The sequence below is a fragment of the Coptis chinensis genome, chromosome 1 (assembly GCF_015680905.1).
Source record: "Coptis chinensis isolate HL-2020 chromosome 1, ASM1568090v1, whole genome shotgun sequence".
Lineage (NCBI taxonomy): Eukaryota > Viridiplantae > Streptophyta > Magnoliopsida > Ranunculales > Ranunculaceae > Coptis > Coptis chinensis.
This window is the reverse complement of record NC_141456.1, coordinates 35,067,926-35,085,476: the sequence shown is the minus strand read 5'-3', so window position 1 is coordinate 35,085,476 and position 17,551 is coordinate 35,067,926. Positions and strand designations below refer to the sequence as shown.

General features: G+C 31.4%; 1 protein-coding gene across 2 annotated transcripts; it reads right to left on the bottom strand.

Annotated features, from left to right (window-relative positions):
• Positions 1–1,367: 1,367 nt before the first annotated feature.
• On the bottom strand, positions 1,368–15,981 carry LOC147523679 (multiple organellar RNA editing factor 5, chloroplastic/mitochondrial-like). Of its 2 annotated transcripts, XR_015196742.1 has the most exons (6): positions 15,360–15,981; positions 15,188–15,285; positions 15,050–15,115; positions 13,724–13,813; positions 13,569–13,629; positions 1,368–1,441 (listed from the first exon to the last, which is right to left on the bottom strand). XR_015196742.1 is itself a non-coding variant. In XM_086562587.1 (5 exons), exons 1-4 carry the CDS (start codon positions 15,306–15,308, stop codon positions 13,595–13,597), a joined length of 312 nt encoding a protein of 103 aa, XP_086418713.1. In that variant the 5' UTR covers positions 15,309–15,339; the 3' UTR covers positions 1,368–1,441; positions 13,569–13,594. The 2 variants fall into 2 exon arrangements, 1 of the variants encoding a protein (XP_086418713.1); XM_086562587.1 differs by lacking the exon at positions 15,360–15,981 and having other exon boundaries at positions 15,188–15,339.
• Positions 15,982–17,551: the final 1,570 nt, after the last annotated feature.

Sequence of the window (17,551 nt, the reverse complement as noted above, 5' to 3'; positions counted from 1 at the left end):
CGCCCCTCAAATCTGTGAGGGCCAACTTTTGAGGGTTTTGACACGCATTTTTTAGGGCCAGGTCGGACCGGGTTGAGGGTCAAATTATCCCCCATAAGCTCCTATGATACCAATCAACGTTACATAGAGAACTCATCAATGATGACCGGTCTATTAAGGAAAATTTGCAACTGCCTGATTGGGTTATTGGGAATTGGTGATTGGTATCATTACAACATACTATGTCCAAGCCTTGCACATGAGGCCTTCAGAGCATCATCAACGCATTTCCATTTTTCGTTGTGACACCTCAACAGTTTTTGTACTTCAAAATTTCTAAAACCAAGGAAAGAACCAGCGCATTTTGGGCAAAATTTGGTTTTTAATTTTGGACGGGAATAGTTGTCTCGTCCAACATCTTGGGCCTAAAAATATATAGCTCATTTTAATTTGTTAATTTTAATTTTTATTAAAAAAAAATTGAAAGAATTATGGACGACAAAACTTGTCCCGTCCAACATCTTGGGCCCCACATGCAAAATCGAGAAGTTTTAATTTTTTTATTAAAAAAAAAGAAAAAAATGTTGGACGACAAAACTTGTCCCGTCCCATTCTTGGACAAGACAACTTGTCCAGCGTGAGTCATTTCTATATTTCTGACGAATTTGGTTTCGGATTTGATAATTGTTAAAATAAAAACGATGATTTGACAGCGCGTTGGTGACGAAAATTGCCAAATAAATTGTCAACTATCACATTGGAAATGGATTATAACAATGCGTTGATGATGCTCTCACAATTGTATTTCTAAATTAATCTAGGGATACGGGCCTAAGCCTATTAAGCCAGTATAGAGCTGGCAGTGTGAGCTTCCCCGAATGCCGAATAGCGTCAGCGCATGATACGTACATATATGAAGAACCATGACAGATGCAACGGTTCATACACTGAAATCTGATACTATTTTATTAGATCTACAACGTACGCTAAATTCTTTTTATGGGAGGTGGTACTTACGACCATCTCATATTCTATTCTTATGTTTCATCTTCTTCCTTATTTTTTTCTTCTTTTTATTATTTTTCTTCGTTTACTGTTAACAAAAAAATTGAGAGGTTTATGCAAATAGCATATTAACTAATAGTAAACCTCAAACATAATTTGTTTTGTTCTTTTACACACAAATTTAACGGAGTGGGAAGGAAACTCAAATGATTTTTAAAATGGGAGATTTAGTCAAAACACTATATAATTGGGGGGGTGGGGAGGGGGTTTTAAGTCAAAATTCCCCTAAAAATTACCTCAAAGGAGGTTAATTAAATAAAATTGGCAATTCTGCACATTTTGATTACAAAACACTGGGGGGGGGGGGGGAATTAGTAAGTTAACGAACATGTTCCTTCCACATCTAACATGTGAAATTGATTTCTCACCGACGGGACGGGAGGTGTAACAAGAATACCTGCATAAAAGAAGATTAAAGAGAGTTACAATCGGAGTGAAAAGTTTAGCATATCACAAAAAATTCAAATATATTGTATAGTATTAAGCATCTAACGTTGAGTCATTGAAGTTCGTACAGTAGGATTTCCATTGAGATACTGAAATTCAACCAAATGTCAGAAATCAAGAAACCAAACACAGATTGCTTTTAGAATTTCGTTTGGCATGTAAAATAATATAAAATATAGTTTAACAGTGCTTATCCTCTTCTAAAATTGATCTAACCGTAGATCTAGGGATTTGACCAAAGATTATCCATAAGATTTCCTTAATCTACGAGTAACACTAGGAATACCACTAGTTTTCAAACCCGTCCTACGAACGGGTGCCGTTATATTAAATTATTTTAAAAATATTAGCAATCATGCATAGCTATGAGATATGAAAATTATATTAATCACTCATTCAAATTTCTTGCACCACTCTCTATAAAAAAAGAAGCACCAAACCTTGATAAAACTCGTTGACTTCTTTTTGTTATTAGGTTTAATAATAGAAGTTTGATTGAAGTTTTGTGAGAATCCCCAATGTAACAAAGATAATATTGAAGCTACTTAAATAGCAAGGCATTCCCAATCATAATAAAAGAATTATGATAAACATTACTTAAAATGTAAAATTATATTTGTCGAGACATTTATTTCTCCTACATATAATACAAACATGTTTTAAGGTTATTAGTTCAATGCATTTGCATCAAGTTTCTGATTTTCCATTAATTATTCTTTGAGGTTAGTTCAATGTAGTATGTTGCATCCAGTTTCCAATTTCTCATTAATTATTCTTTGAGGTTAGTTCAATGCAGTTGCATCAAGTTTCTGATTTTCTATTAATTGTTATTTGAGGTTAGTTCAGTGCAATTGCATCGACTTTATGATTTTTTGTTAGTTATTAATTAAGGTTAATCCAGTACAGTTGCATCTAGTTTTCGATGTTTCGTTAATTAGTCTTTGAGATTAGTTTACTGTATTTGCATCCAGGTTCCAATCTCCCCGTTAATTACTCTTTGAGATTAGTTCAATACATATGCATCCAGTTTCTGATTTTCCGTTAATTATTTTTCTAGGTTAGTTCGATAGTTTACAATTTCTAGTTATTTATACTTTAAGGTTAGTGCAATGTAGTGACATCCGGCTTCCGATTTTCAGTTAACTATTCTTTGAGGTTATTTCAATATATTTGCATCCAATTTCTGATTTCCCGTTAGTTAATCTCTGATTTTAATTTAATGCAGTTGCATCCAGTTTCTAATTTTCCATTAATTATTCTTTGAGGTTAGTTCAATGTAATTGCATCCAATTTTCGATTTTATGTTAATTGTTATTTGAGATTAGTTCAATGCATTTGCATCAAGTTTCCGATTTTTTGTTAATTATTTTTTGAGGTTAGTTCAATGCAGTTACATCAAATTTATAATTTCCTATTAAATTAATTATTCATTTAGGTTAGTTCAGTGCAGTTTCATCCATTTTTCAATGTTTCATTAATTAGTCTTTGAGATTAGTTCATTGCATTTGCATCCAGTTTCCGATTTCCCATTAATAACTCTTTAAGGTCAGTTCAATATATCTGCATCTAGTTTCTGATTATTTATGTTTTGAGGTTAGTTCGATGCAATTACATTCGATTTTTGATTTCCTGTAAACTATTATTTAAGGTTATTTCAATGCATTTGTATTTAGTTTCTGATTTCCCACCAATTATTCTATGAGGTTAGTTCAATGCAGTTGCATTCGGTTTTTGATTTTCTATTAATTATTTTTTTGAGTTTAGTTCAATGCATTAGCATCCAATTTAATTTTTGGTTTCTCATTAATTATTATTTGAGGTTTGTTTGATATATTTTCATACCATTTTTTATTTCCCGTTAAATATTTTTTAAGGATTTGCATCCAATTTCTAATTTCCCGTTAGTTATTCTCTGACGTTAGTTTAATACAATTGCATCCAGTTTCCGATTTCTAGTTAATTACTTTTTGAGTTTAGTTTATTACATTTACATAAAGTTTTCGATTTCGCGTTAATTACTTTTTGAGCTCAGTTATGTATTTGAACCCAGTTTTCAATTTTTTTTTAATTATCCAATGTGGTGTGTAATACCAACTTCTACTGATCCATCTTTAGTGTCCTTGCAAACATGACATAAAAAATAAATTATGCTTGATTTACTATGTGGGATCATCAAAGATTATCTAGTTCCCGATTTCTCATTAATTATTCTTTAAATTATACAGGACTCACTATGTGGAATCTTCAAAGATTATCTACGAACGGGTATTAGTTGTTATATTAATTATTTTGAAAAATATTTGCAAATATGCAAAACTATTATATATTAATATTATATTGATCACTCATCCAAATTTCTTATAATGTGAAAACCTCACTCTCCATTAAAAAAAAACTCACCTTTGATAAAACCCTTCAACTTCATTTTGTTGTTTGATTGAAGTTTTATAAGATTGCCTAATAAGGCAAAATTCATATATATTGAAGCTACTTGAATAGCAATGATTTCCCAATCATACGGAAATAAATAAGATAAACACCATTTTAAATGCAAAACTATACTTATCGAAATATTTTCATAACATATAACCCACCAACTATGTTTTGAGGTTAGTTCAATGCATTTGCATCAAGTTTCTGATTTTCCATTATTTATATTTTAAGGTTAGTTCAATGCAGTTGCATCCAATTTCTGATTCCCGTTATTTATTTTTTGAGGTTAGTTCAATGCAGTTGTATCCAGTTTTCAATTTCTTATTAATTATTCTTTGCGGTTAGTTCAATACATTTGCATCCAATTTCCAATTTCCTGTTAATTGTTCTTTGAGGTCCGTTCAATGCATTTGCATTCAGTTTATGATTTCCCGTTAATTATTCTGTGAGATTAGTTTAATGCATTTGCATCCAGTTTCCAATTTATCATTTATCATTTGATACGGTTGTATTTGCATATAGTTTCTGATTTCTCGTTAATTATTGTTTGAGATTAGTTCAATGAATTTGCATCCAGTTTTCGATTTTCCGTTAACTATTTCTTGAAGTTAGTTCAATACATTTGCATCTAGTTTATTTTTTAAGATTAGTTCAGTGCAGTTGCATCTGGTTTTCGATTTCCCGTTAATTATTCTTTAAGATTAGTTAAATGCATTTGTATCATGTTTTCAATTTATAATTATTTTTTCTTCGAGGTTAGTTCAATACAGTTGCATCCAGTTTTCGATTTCCGTTAATTTAATCTTTGAGGGTTAGTTCAATGCATTTGCATCCAGTTTCCGATTTCCCGACAATTATTTTTTGATGTATTTGCATCCAAATTTTGATTTCCCGTTAATTATTCTTTAATTAAGGTTAGTTTAATGCAGTTGTATCCATATTCTGATTTTCTATTAATTACTTTTTAAGCTTAGTTTAATGCTTGCATTTGCATCTTGTTTCCGATTTTCCGTTAAATATTATTTGAGGTTAGTTCGATGCATTTGCATCCAGTTTTCGGTTTCCCATTAATTGTTCTTTGACATTAGTTTCATTAAATAATATATATATATATATATATATATATATATATATATATATATATATATATATATATATATATATATATATATATATATATATATATATATATTATATCATTATTGCTTTCTTTGTTATTTTATTTATTTTTTTCATTTTCTATTATATATATTTTGTGATGTTATTTTGTGTTTAATTTAATTTTCCACATGTAATTTGTTTTGGTTTGATATATAATTTATTTAAGCCCAACGTCTACTTTAACTGAATCTTGTTATTACGACATATTCCAATTAAATATTCGGCGGAATAACAAGATTCAGTTAAAGAGCAGGTTCCGTTTACATTATAGTATTGAAAAATTATAAATTCATAAATTTAATTGGAATATGTCGTAATTATTATGGCAAGAATTGTGATTTTTGGAATCCATAACTATGAATAAATGTTTAAATTTCACAGTGGATGACGCATCAAATTGAAAGGGTTTTAGAAAAATCATTTTCGGTGGAAACTATTGTTTTTAGCAATTTATTTTTTTGTCTCATATTTTTTTTCTTTTTCATAATAACTATATTGTTTAGGAAAAGGTGGAGACTTTGTGAAACTCTAAATGAGATTGTTTTTTCGTAATTAGCTATAGTATTTAGGAAAAGTTAGAGACTCTGTGAAACTCTAGATGGGATTATTTCTTTATTTATATCTTACTTTTTTATAATTAGTAATACAGTTTAGAAAAAACTGGAGTCTCTGCGAGTGCTCTAAAAAATAGATTGGTGAGGGTATAACTATACTATATATCTAAAAATAAAGATAAATATTTATTTCCTATTTTATCTCCTACTTTTTCTTAATTAGTCATGAGACGTGGACACCTTAGAAACGCTTCCTCAATTGAAGAGGGTAGAGCTATAATATATATACTAGCTTTCGAACCCGTCCTACGAACGGGTGCCGTTATATTAAATTATTGTAAAAAATATTAGCAACTATACATAGCTATGAGATATGAAAATTATATGAATCAGTCATTCAAATTTCTTGCACCACTCTCTATAAAAATGAAACATCAACTTCTTTTTGTTGTTAGGTTTAATAATAGAAGTTTGATTGAAGTTTTATGAGAATGCCTAATGTGACGAAGATAATATTGAAGCTACTTGAATAGCATGACATTCTTAATCATAATAAAATAATTATGATAAACATTACTTAAAATGCAAAACTATATTTGTCGAGACATTTATTCCCCCTACATATAATACAAACATGTTTTAGGGTTATTAGTTTAATGCATTTGCATCAAGTTTCTGATTTTCCATTAATTATTCTTTGAGGTTAGTTCAATGTAGTACATTACATTCAGTTTCCAATTTTTTATTAATTATTCTTTGAGATTAGTTCAATGTAGTTGCATTAAGTTTTCGATTTCCCGTTAATTATTATTTGAGATTAGTTCAGTGCAATTGCATCCATTTTATAATTTCCCGTTAGTTATTCATTAAGGTTAATTCAATATAGTTGCATCCAGTTTTTGATGTTTCATTAATTAGTCTTTGAGATTAGTTCAATGCATTTGCATCCAAGTTTCAATCTCCCGTTAATTACTTTTTGAGATTAGTTCAATACATCTACATCTAGTTTCTAATTTTCTGTTATTTATATTTTGAGGTTAGTTGAATGCAATTGCATCCAATTTCCTATTCCAGTTATTTATTTTTTGAGGTTAGTTCAATGCAGTTGCATCTAGTTTTCGATTTCTCGTTAATTATTATTTGCAGTTAGTTCAATACATTTGTATCCAATTTTCAATTTCATGTTAATTGTTCTTTGAGGTCAGTTTAATGCATTTGCATCCAGTTTCTGATTTCCGATTAATTATTCTGTGAGATTAGTTTAATGCATTTGCATCAAGTTTCCGATTTCTCGTTTATTATTTGGTAAGATTGCATTTGCATCTAGTTCCCGATTTCCAGTTAATTATTGTTTGAGGTTAGTTCAAAGAATTTGCATCCAGTTTCTGATTTCCCGTTAATTATTTCTTGAGGTTAGTTCAATGCATTTGTATCCAATTTATTATTTATGCTTTGAGCTGAGGTTAGTTCGATACAATTACATCCGGTTTCTGATTTCCCATTAACTATTCTTTGAGGTTATGTCAATGCATATTTGCATTTAGTTTCTGATTTCCCACCAATTATTTTCTGAGGTTAGTTCAATGCAGTTGCATTCGGTTTTTTATTTTTTGTTAATTATTTTTTGAGTTTAGTTCAATGCATTTGCATCCAGTTTCTGGTTTCCCATTAATTATTATTTGAGGTTTGTTTGATGTATTTGCATACCATTTACGATTTCCCATTAAATATTTTTCAAGGATTTGCATCCAATTTCTAATTTTCCGTTAGTTATTCTCTGTCGTTAGTTTAATGCAATTGCATCCAGTTTCCGATTCCTAGTTAATTACTTTTTGAGTTTAGTTTAGTTTATTGTATTTGCATAAAGTTTTCGATTTCCTATTAATTACTCTTTGAGCTTAGTTATGTATTTGAATTCAGTTTTCGATTTCTTTTTAAATATCCATTGTGGTGTGTAATACCAACTTCTACTGATCCATCTGTAGTGTCCTTGCAAACATGACATAAAAAATAAATTATATTTGATTTACTATGTTGGATCATCAAAGATTTTCTAGTTCCCGATTTTCCATTAATTATTCTTTAAATTATGCATGACTCATTATGTGGAATCTGCAAAGATTATCTATGAATGGGTATTGTTATATTAAATATGCATAACTATTATATATTAATATTATATTGATCACTCATCCAAATTTCTTATAACGTAAAAACCTCACTTTCCATTTAAAAAAAGAACTCACATTTGATAAAACCCTTCAATTTCATTTTGTTGTTTAATAATAGAAGTTTGATTGAAGTTTTGTGAGATTGCCTAATAAAGCGAAGTTCATATATATTGAAGCTACTTTAATAGCAAGGAGTTACCAATCATACGGAAAGAGATAAGATAAACACAATTTTAAATGCAAAACTATACTTATCGAGACATTCTCACAACATATAATTCAACTATGTTTTGAGATTACTTCAATGCATTTGCATCCGGTTTACGATTTTTCATTATTTATATTTTGAGGTTAGTTCAATGCAGTTGAATCCAATTTCCGATTCCCATTATTTTTTTTTAGGTTAGTTCAATGCGGTTGCATCTAGTTTCCGATTTCTCATTAATTATTCTTTGCAGTTAGTTCAATACATTTTTATCCAATTTTCAATTCCCTGTTAATTGTTCTTTGAGGCCAGCTCAATGCATTTGCATCCAGTTTCTGATTTCCCATTAATTATTCGGTGAGATTAGTTTAATGCATTTGCATACAGTTTCTGATTTCTTATTTATTATTTGATAAGGTTGCATTTGCATCTAGTTTCCGATTTTTCGTTAATTATTGTTTGAGGTTAATTCAATGAATTTGCATCCAGTTTCCAATTTCCCGTTAATTATTTCTTGGGGTTAGTTCAATGCATTTGCATCCCGTTTATTTTTTAAGATTAGTTCAGAGCAGTTGCATCCGGTTTCCGATTTCCGGTTAATTATTCTTTAAGATTAGTTCCACGCATTTGCATCATGTTTTTAATTTATAATTAATTTTTCTTTGAGATTAGTTCAATGTAGTTGCATCCAGTTTTCGATTTTCCATTAATTTAATCTTTGAGGGTTAGTTCAATGCATTTGCATCCAGTTTCCGATTTCCTGACAATTATTTTTTTATATTAGTTTGATGTATTTGCATTCAAGTTTTAATTTTCCGTTAATTATTCTTTGAGGTTAGTTTAATGCAGTTGTATTCATATTCCAATTTTCTATTAATTACTTTTTAAGATTAGTTTAATGCTTGCATTTGCATCCAGTTTTTTATTTTCCGTTAAATATTATTTGAGGTTAGTTCGATGCATTTGCATCTAGTTTTCGATTCCCCATTAATTGTTCTTTGACATTAGTTTCATTCAGTATTATATATGTTTTAAAATATTTGTCATTATTGCTTTGCCATTATTTTTTTTTTCTTCATTTTCTATTACATATTTTGTGATGTTATTTTCTGTATAATTTAATTTTCCACATGTAATTTGTTTTGGTTTGGTATATAATTTATTTAAGCCCAACATCCACTTTAATCTCGTTATTCCGCCGAATTATATATATATGAAAATTTATATAGTGTTGAAAATTTATAAATTTATAAATTTAATTGGAATATGTAAGTAATTATTGTGGCGAATTGTGATTTTTCGAATCCTTAACTATGAATAAATGTTTAAATCCCATTATGGATGGCGCATCAAATCGAAAGGGGTTTAGGAAAATCGTTTTCGGTGGAAACTATTGTTTTTAGCAATTTAGTTTTTTGTCTCATATTTTTTTTTTTCGTAATTAGCTATATTATTTAGGAAAAGTTGGAGACTCTGTGAAACTCTAGATGAGATTATTTTTTTGTAATTAGTTATAGTGTTTATGAAAAGCTAGAGACTCTCTAAAACTTTAGATGCGATTGTTTTCTTATTTATATTATACTTTTTTATAAGAAATAATAGAGTTTAAAAAACCCGAGTGCTCATGAAAGTGTTCAAAAAAAAAAAAATAGATTGGTGAGGGTATAACTATAATATATATCTAAGGAATTGAAATATGTTGTAATTGTGATTTTTGAATCTTTAACTGAATAAATGTCAAAATCACATGGCATAAAATCGAAAAGGGTTTTAGGTAAATCATTTTCGATTGGAAATTATTGTTTTAGCAATTTAATTTTTTCTCTCCTATTTTTTTTTCGTAATTAGCTATATTGTTTAGGAAAAGTTGGAGATTTTATAAAACTCTAGATGGGATTGTTTTTTCGTAATTAGTTTAGGAAAAGTTGAAGAGTCTGTGAAACTCTAGATGGGATTGTTTCCTTATTTATATCATACTTTTTTATATTTAGTAATAGAGTTTAGGAAAAATTGGAGTCTCTATAAGGGTATAGCTATAATATATATCTAAAGATAAAGATAAATATTTGTTTTCTATTTTATCTCCTATTTTTTCTTAATTAGCCATGACACGTGGACACTCTAGAAACGCTTTCTCAATTGAAGAGGGTAGAGCTATAATATATATATAAAGATAAAGAAGAGATTGCGCCAAATGATGTGGCTACCAACGAAAAGCCACAAGCCAGCCCAGTGGTGCAAGTGACCCAGTCTCCTAAGCATGATAAATTGATAGAAGAAGCTAAAAGAATTGGAGTTCTTTGTGCTCAGGCAGAGAGAGGCTTTCGGCGCCAGTTAAGCTAAGCAAAGAGATCGGCCTACCAAATGCCCACACTTTGGTGAACCAAAGAGCAGTTCAAGTTGAGGGTACATACCCAAAGACTAGGCAAAATAGACAGAGCATTCTATAACAATACTTGGAATAATAGATTTAATGGCTGGAAGTATAAAGTGTGGAGTAGATGTGGTTCGGGCTACTCCCCATTGGTTGGTGAACTAAAAGTAGTACCAAGAGCAACAAACACCCCCTTCAGATTCAATATTTGCTGGCTCTCACATTCAACTTTCATGGATCTCATCAGACATTATGGAACCAAACCCTCAAAGGTGGCGTTATGGTTGTGCTTATGAAGAAACTACATAGACTCAAGCAAGAGCTCAAGACATGGAACAGACTAGTCTATGGTAACATTGACTCCAATGTTAAGAAAGCGCAGGAAGAACTTATGAACTTATGGACACACAAATAGTATCAGACCAAAAGACATGCCGGTTGTAAAATTAGATGTTTTTCTTTTTCCTACCAAAAGCACATCATGTCATTATGCAAGGTTTTAAAACGTACCATATGCGGGTTTAAAATACAGGGATGATATGATCATTGCGATAGAGTAACTATGCAAAGCTTTCTAATTGATAATCGGTTTACATTGTAACATACAGTTAGGGATATTAGGGCTTTAATTTATTAACAGTTTCACCTTCAATATTAGGGATTCAAACCGGTAATATAGAAATGGTCAAACACACTCAGAATCACAAGACTATACTAGAGAATAAAAACTTAAACTGCCTAACACATTGAATTTGTCTTCAAAATTAAAAGCTGTGCTAATCTAGGATGGTTAGCACTTATTCGAAAGTTAAGTGAGGCTTCTCACAACTAGTTGTAGAAAATGAAGGAGATGGCATGGAAATCCTAAATCACCAATCCCATTTTCACTTCAACGTCCAATCTAAACCTCACATCTTCAGGTTTATGTCAATCTTTGATGGTCACTTCTTCATATTTGTTTTCTACGTTCCAGTTCGAAACCTCACGATCTTCAAATTTATATACATCTTTGATGTCAAATTTTCAGGAAAAATACAGTAATATTTTTCTCCAAAACTTGTCTATAGCTTTAAATTCATCATCCTATTTAACGTTCTAGTTACAGTTTTAGGTCTTGTACAAAACGAAATTTACCAAACACTTTGGTAAGGACGTTTTAGTCATTTTACCAATTCTCAAAATACTTAGTGGGTGTTTGGTTCTCATTTTTTCAAAAAATCATTTTTTCTTAAAAAAACATTTTTATGAAAAAGTATTTATTCTAAAAACAGTTTTTCAATAAACATGTTTGGTTGTGATTTTTCTTAAAAGCTATTTTATCAAAACAGATTTCGCACTATGTTTCTCGATATATTTTGGCATATCCCTGGCATAAATCACTAAAGTCTAAAACATCAAGGGGAGTTCATTTGCCTTTAGCACCCAAAGTGTTTCCTTCAAAGAAAAATAGTTTTTAACTTGAAAAACAAGTTTTACTTAATTATCATAAAACAAGTTTTTGGGATAAAAAGTATTTTTTTTTTAAATAGAAACCAAACACATTTATTTTTTCAAAAAATATTTTTTCACTAATAAACACTTTTTGGCAATAAATAAATAGGATCCAAACACCCCTTTAAGTTTTTTGCTTTCCAATAAACCCTTAAAGTGAAAGTATTACTGACTACTTTTGTAATGGACAATTTGAGCATATCACGAATTCTAATAATAAGAAACCAATTCCACGCACAATTTCAATTGTCCACATTTGGTTTGCCCTAATAAATATGGAACTATTTAATTACGAAATAAATACCACAGTTTTCTCCTAAAATGTAGTGGATATTGGATAGTCTCCTAATTTAGTTTAAGGATCATTCTACTTCTCCACTATTCCTTCTTCTTCACTAATTCCATCTTAATTCGGTGACAAAGTTCCCTTTTTGTATTCGAAAAGCTGGGCTTCTGGCCTAATCAGTATGTGCCATGTGTGCATTCAATAGTACAAAAAGTAAAACAAAAATGGGTTACTGTTCTTAATTATTATTCTTCCTCTTTTGCCCTCTCTTTCCACCTCCACCGATTTCCTCTCTCTAATTATCAAATCCAACCCACCAGCAAAAATGTCCTCTTTTTCTACCTCCACTTCAACCCACCAGCAAAAATGTCCTCTTCTTCTACCTCCACCTCAACCCACCAATCCAACACCACCCATTTTTTCATACCCCTCTCTCTTTCCAATTATTTAATTAAATATAACAACTCATTGACTAAACATTACTATTGCTACAATTCGGATGAGTTCTTCACAATCTACAATCTGATGGAGTAGTGTAAATGAGGTCGGAAGTCGCTTTGTTTAAATCGATAATTTGATTGATTTGGAAACACACTTAACATAGATAAAGAGAGATGGAGAAGAATAAGAGGTGATGGTGAATTGGTGGGTTGGGGGAGGAGAGGGCAAAATGGGGAGAATATTCATACAAAACAGTACCAGTTTTTTCATTTGTTTTTGTTTTGTTGGTTGTGCACGTGGCATCTAGTGATTGGGCCAGAAGCAAACTAAGTATTACCAAAATTGCAGCAAAAATGAATTCTCGAAAAGCTAAGATGAAGAAGAAACCACGCTCTCTCTAGTCATGCCTGACGACTGAGGATAATGCCGTAGTTTTTTATTGATTACTTACCAAATCTGCACGTATCAAATTGTTTTTATTTATTCTGTTTCTTTTTTGTGTTATGTTATTTGGGAAGATGAAGTATTTTATTTGGCTTTAGGGCTATAGTTTTACTTGAATTGTTTTTTATGTGAATAAAGCAAATTTCCTTAAGGGAGGGAACTAGATTCAGGGTTTGAAATCTACTACATCAAGCACTGAAGAAGGTGATGCATTCATTGTAGTTAAAACTTCATCTCCATTTTCTGGTATAGTTGAAACTTCATCTATAATGCCAAACTAAGCCATTGTTCTTGAAAGAGAGTACTCTTACCTTTTATACAAGCCCTAATTCCAAATGGTATATGAGTACAACGGCCTTGTTCAAGTAAAGATAACAAAAGCTATTCATCATAACTAGTGTTCAAACGTAAAACATGTTAAACAAAGGGCACAACCACATTAAAACTTTAAACAATAATTTTATTTATTTATTTATTTCAAAGTATAACACATAAATCAATGGAGTGGGAGCCTTACCTTGACTATCATCGTTGCTCTTAATATCAAATGAAAAATCTAGAAGCACTGTTAGAACTTCCTGCAATGTTGTAGAGAAGCAATCTAAGTATATTAATAATGTTCCATCATATCAAATTTACACTAACTCATTCCTAAACCACGAATATACCAACCTTTAAGACTCTTAGAGGTTTTTTCATCAACTTCATCCAAACGGAATTGTAGACCAAACAATGTAAATTTTCTTTTTTGCATCTTCTTCACTGATAAAAAAGTCCAAATTTTGAAAAAAGAAATATTATTAGAGGTTTTAAAGGATAACAATAGTCGCAATAAATAAAAAAAAAAAAAAAAAAAAAAAAAAAAAAAAAAAAAAAAAAACCTTTGCTTGAGTGTTCTAAGTCGAACACCAAATAGAAACATCAATAATTGATAAGTACTAATTTAAAAGAAACAAACACCTAAAAATTGGGTTCAAACGTTCAACAAGGGGAAACAAATCTTACATAATTTTATTCAATAAGGGCATCTCCAATGGGGGGTGTAAACCGTATAGAGTGGAAATTTTACACCCCAAATATCAAAAAACTCTCTCCAATAGAGGTGCTATACCGTAGGTAATAGTGTAATTTCCTCTCTCGCTATTAGTTAATAAAAAGCCCGGACGTCACTTAAAATAACGTCTGTTTAACTTAAAAACTCGGACGTCACTTCAACACACGTTGCTTTATTTTTCTGTTTGCGACGGTCTAAGTCCGTCGCTCAGTGATATATTAATTAAACTTAAAAACACAGACGTTGCTTTGAATGACGTTTGAAAGTGGACCACTATTTGTTTTAAGCTTTTGCGACGGACCAAATCCGTTATTTTACATTATTTTGAATGGACTGTGACAGTTTAAGTCCGTTGCTATCCATTTTTACACATTTGCCTCCACCCACCATTGGAATAGCCACAAATAGTAAATATACACTTTATGTATTTGGGATTTCTCTAGAGTGTATAATCCTAATGGCGCCTATGTGGAGGTGGATTTTTCCACTCTCCATTGGAGATGCCCTAATGAACCTCCCAACAATGAAGGCTAACATGTGTTCAAGAAATACAACACTGCCATTAATTCTAGTTGGATTTCAAATAGGAAACCATCCTAAATTCTAATAATGTTGAAATGGGAAACCAAACAAAATAGTTTAATACAAACTATTGATATTTATCCATATTCTCATCACACTCCTCGGCTTGTAAGCAAACTCGTCCTTAAATTTGTTCATGTACAATTGTCCTTGGGAACTCTAGTTAAACCAAGGTAAACATGGCATATTAAAATCTGTTTTAAAGTGTCTTGATTTTAGGGTTTACTAAAATCCGTTTTTTTCATCAAATTAGGGTAAAATTAGCCTTAATGTATCATTGATGTGCATAAGGGCAGCTATACATGTACTATAGAGTATAGACCATAAAATTATCAAAAATTCAAGTAAGACTAAAAACTTACCAGTGGGGTCCTTGTTCCGAGCAGCATAGCAGTGATCTTGACGGGTAAGAAGAACTTCTGGCCAAACTAAAGAGAAAATATACTTATTTCAACAGATATGTTTATTAATAACCCGAACCTAGCTAGGAAAGCACCAACCTTTAAGCTTTTTTAGGGTAGCCGCATCAATTTCAGCACCAAAACCAAAGATGTACTCACATGAAACAAGGTAAATTTTCTTTTTTGCTTCTGATTTACTAAAAGAAATATCAAGAAACATATAAGTTAAACTTGGCAATGAACAAGAAGAAGAAAAAGTTATTAGTTTTACCTCCCAACCACATGAGCTAGAGCCTTTAGATACAAATCAAATAACTGCCTCTCTGAAACAAAATAGACCAGAACCACCCGTCATAATGAGCCAATGATGCCCATCCCCCAACTCAGGGTTTGCATTTGCTGCCTCGTCGAACAAAGATCCGAAATTATTTACCCTTTGAGGATTCCAATCACGGTAAGAGGTAGGGCGACGAGGGGTTGAAGGGGTGCTTTCACGGAGTAAAAGGGTGGTGGTATCAGGGAGAAAAGGGTAAAATACAGAGGGACGAAGAAGGCGACTTGAAGAAAAATATGGATTATTATCGGAAGCTGATGACAAGTTCGATGTCGCTCTTATTCTGATTGAAGAAGAAATATTGGGAGAACATTGCTTCTTTATTGTTGAACTTAATAACGAGCTTCTTCAGGTAGCTACAGTTGCAGCAGTCATTGCCGCGGAGATTTTCTCTTCCTTTCCGATAAAAAATTTGGCGCTCCAAAGTCTCTTAACCACCTATCTACCACTCTAGCTAACTAGATAACTGCAATCAGTAGGGCATGAGCGGAGGATGGAGAAGAAAGAAAGAGAAATGGATTTGTGGGTGAAGAGAGAGAGAGTTGGGTTTGGTTGGGAAAAAGTGTTGAGCAAGTAAAGAATAAAGAAGAGAGAGGGGGGGTTCTTTGTTTGCCGCTCCCGCTCACTGAAAAAAACTAACCCTAATTCAAAAACCAAAAAACTAACTTGGAGTCGGCCCTACAACTTCATTCTAAACACTGCACACCGATTGAACGGCGACTTGAAAGAATAAACCACACATGCACTCATAAACATTGGACAACCAGGCTCATACCAATGGTGACATTCCCATTGTAAGGGGGTGTAACGCCATCCAGATTACATATCAATACAACTCCTGGAAAAAGAGCAATTTAATTACCTACAACTTCAATCAAAGAAACATATGCAAACTGTTTATGTGATCTCTCTTCAATGCTAGTAAAAAATATACACAGGGGAAATGTAATTAATACAATAAAAACATAATTATCCCGCCCAGTGAATAAAAAAAACAAGCCTGAATTTTAGCACTAGTCAATTCAGACATCTTCATAAACTCAAGAATTTTTTTTGGATCAGCATCTGCTTCAAGACAAAAGAAGAATAAAACAAGTACATTACTACAATGAGTTTCACATAAAAATCAAGATCAGGGAAAAAGAAAGCAGAACAATAAATTATTCTAAGTTCGATCTAGCTAGCAAGAGATTTCTAACTTTCAACCGGTTGGCATGAACGATCAATGGCTTCCAATAATCAATGATGAATTGAAATTCGTCTGTCCAGGCCAGCATATGTGTGTTTTACAAGAGCTGAAGATTCATCACCTTTACGTTCTTTGTCCGTATCTATCTCTTTAGACAATTTTTCCCTTCATCCTTTTGTCTCAAGTTATTTTTGTTTGTCGAGAAAGAATAATAAATATTCTTCCCCATTACCTTCGCAAGAAAGATAGAAACATTTTTCTTGTGAAGCACAATTTGTGAAAGCATTTCCATTTCTTCAAGCTTCCATATCGCAATGCTTTGCTTATTACTTCCTATCTTTCATAAGCAGACAAAACCACATATAGAGAGAGTTCCAAGTTTAGAAATACTAGTAATAATAGAGGGCGACTACACCACATGGTCCAGCACAAAAAAAACATCCGAAGTCGGCTGTGATTGGCTGGTGGAAATAATTTCCAATATAATCGGTGATATTTATGCTATTTCCCCGATATATCGACATACAAAACAAAATTTTGACTTGTCAACAAAATGATATATATATCCGCCGATATATCGCCCAACATCAAAATATTTGGCCTTGGTTTAGCTATTGGATCCCATCAGTTACACTTCAGCAAAAAAAAAAATGTATAATCATTCCATTATCCCATAATCAAATGTCATTTTTTTTCAACCAGTTAATTAATTTTTACGTAAAACGAATGCCAAATAAACTTATATTTTTAATGCTTGAAACTATGAGACCATATTATCTGTTAAAATCACTTGCCACACACAAAATCTTACTTAATTTATGGTATTTTTGTATGTAAACCTAATAATCTAATCTAAAACTTAGGGTGTTGAAATCCGAGAATGGGACATAATTGCAATGTCTGGTGCAGCTTTCCATTTGAGGACCAAAAAGGTTGGTAG

Bases quoted from the DNA above. Each gene is read 5' to 3' on its own strand.
- LOC147523679 (XM_086562587.1), bottom strand. From the start codon at position 15,308: ATGTTTCTTGATATTTCTTTTAGTAAATCAGAAGCAAAAAAGAAAATT. The intron at 15,116-15,187 runs GTTGGTGCTTTC...TTTTCTCTTTAG, and splicing joins TACCCTAAAAAAGCTTAAAG to TTTGGCCAGAAGTTCTTCTT. The intron at 13,630-13,723 runs GTTGGTATATTC...ACAACATTGCAG, and splicing joins AACCTCTAAGAGTCTTAAAG to GAAGTTCTAACAGTGCTTCT.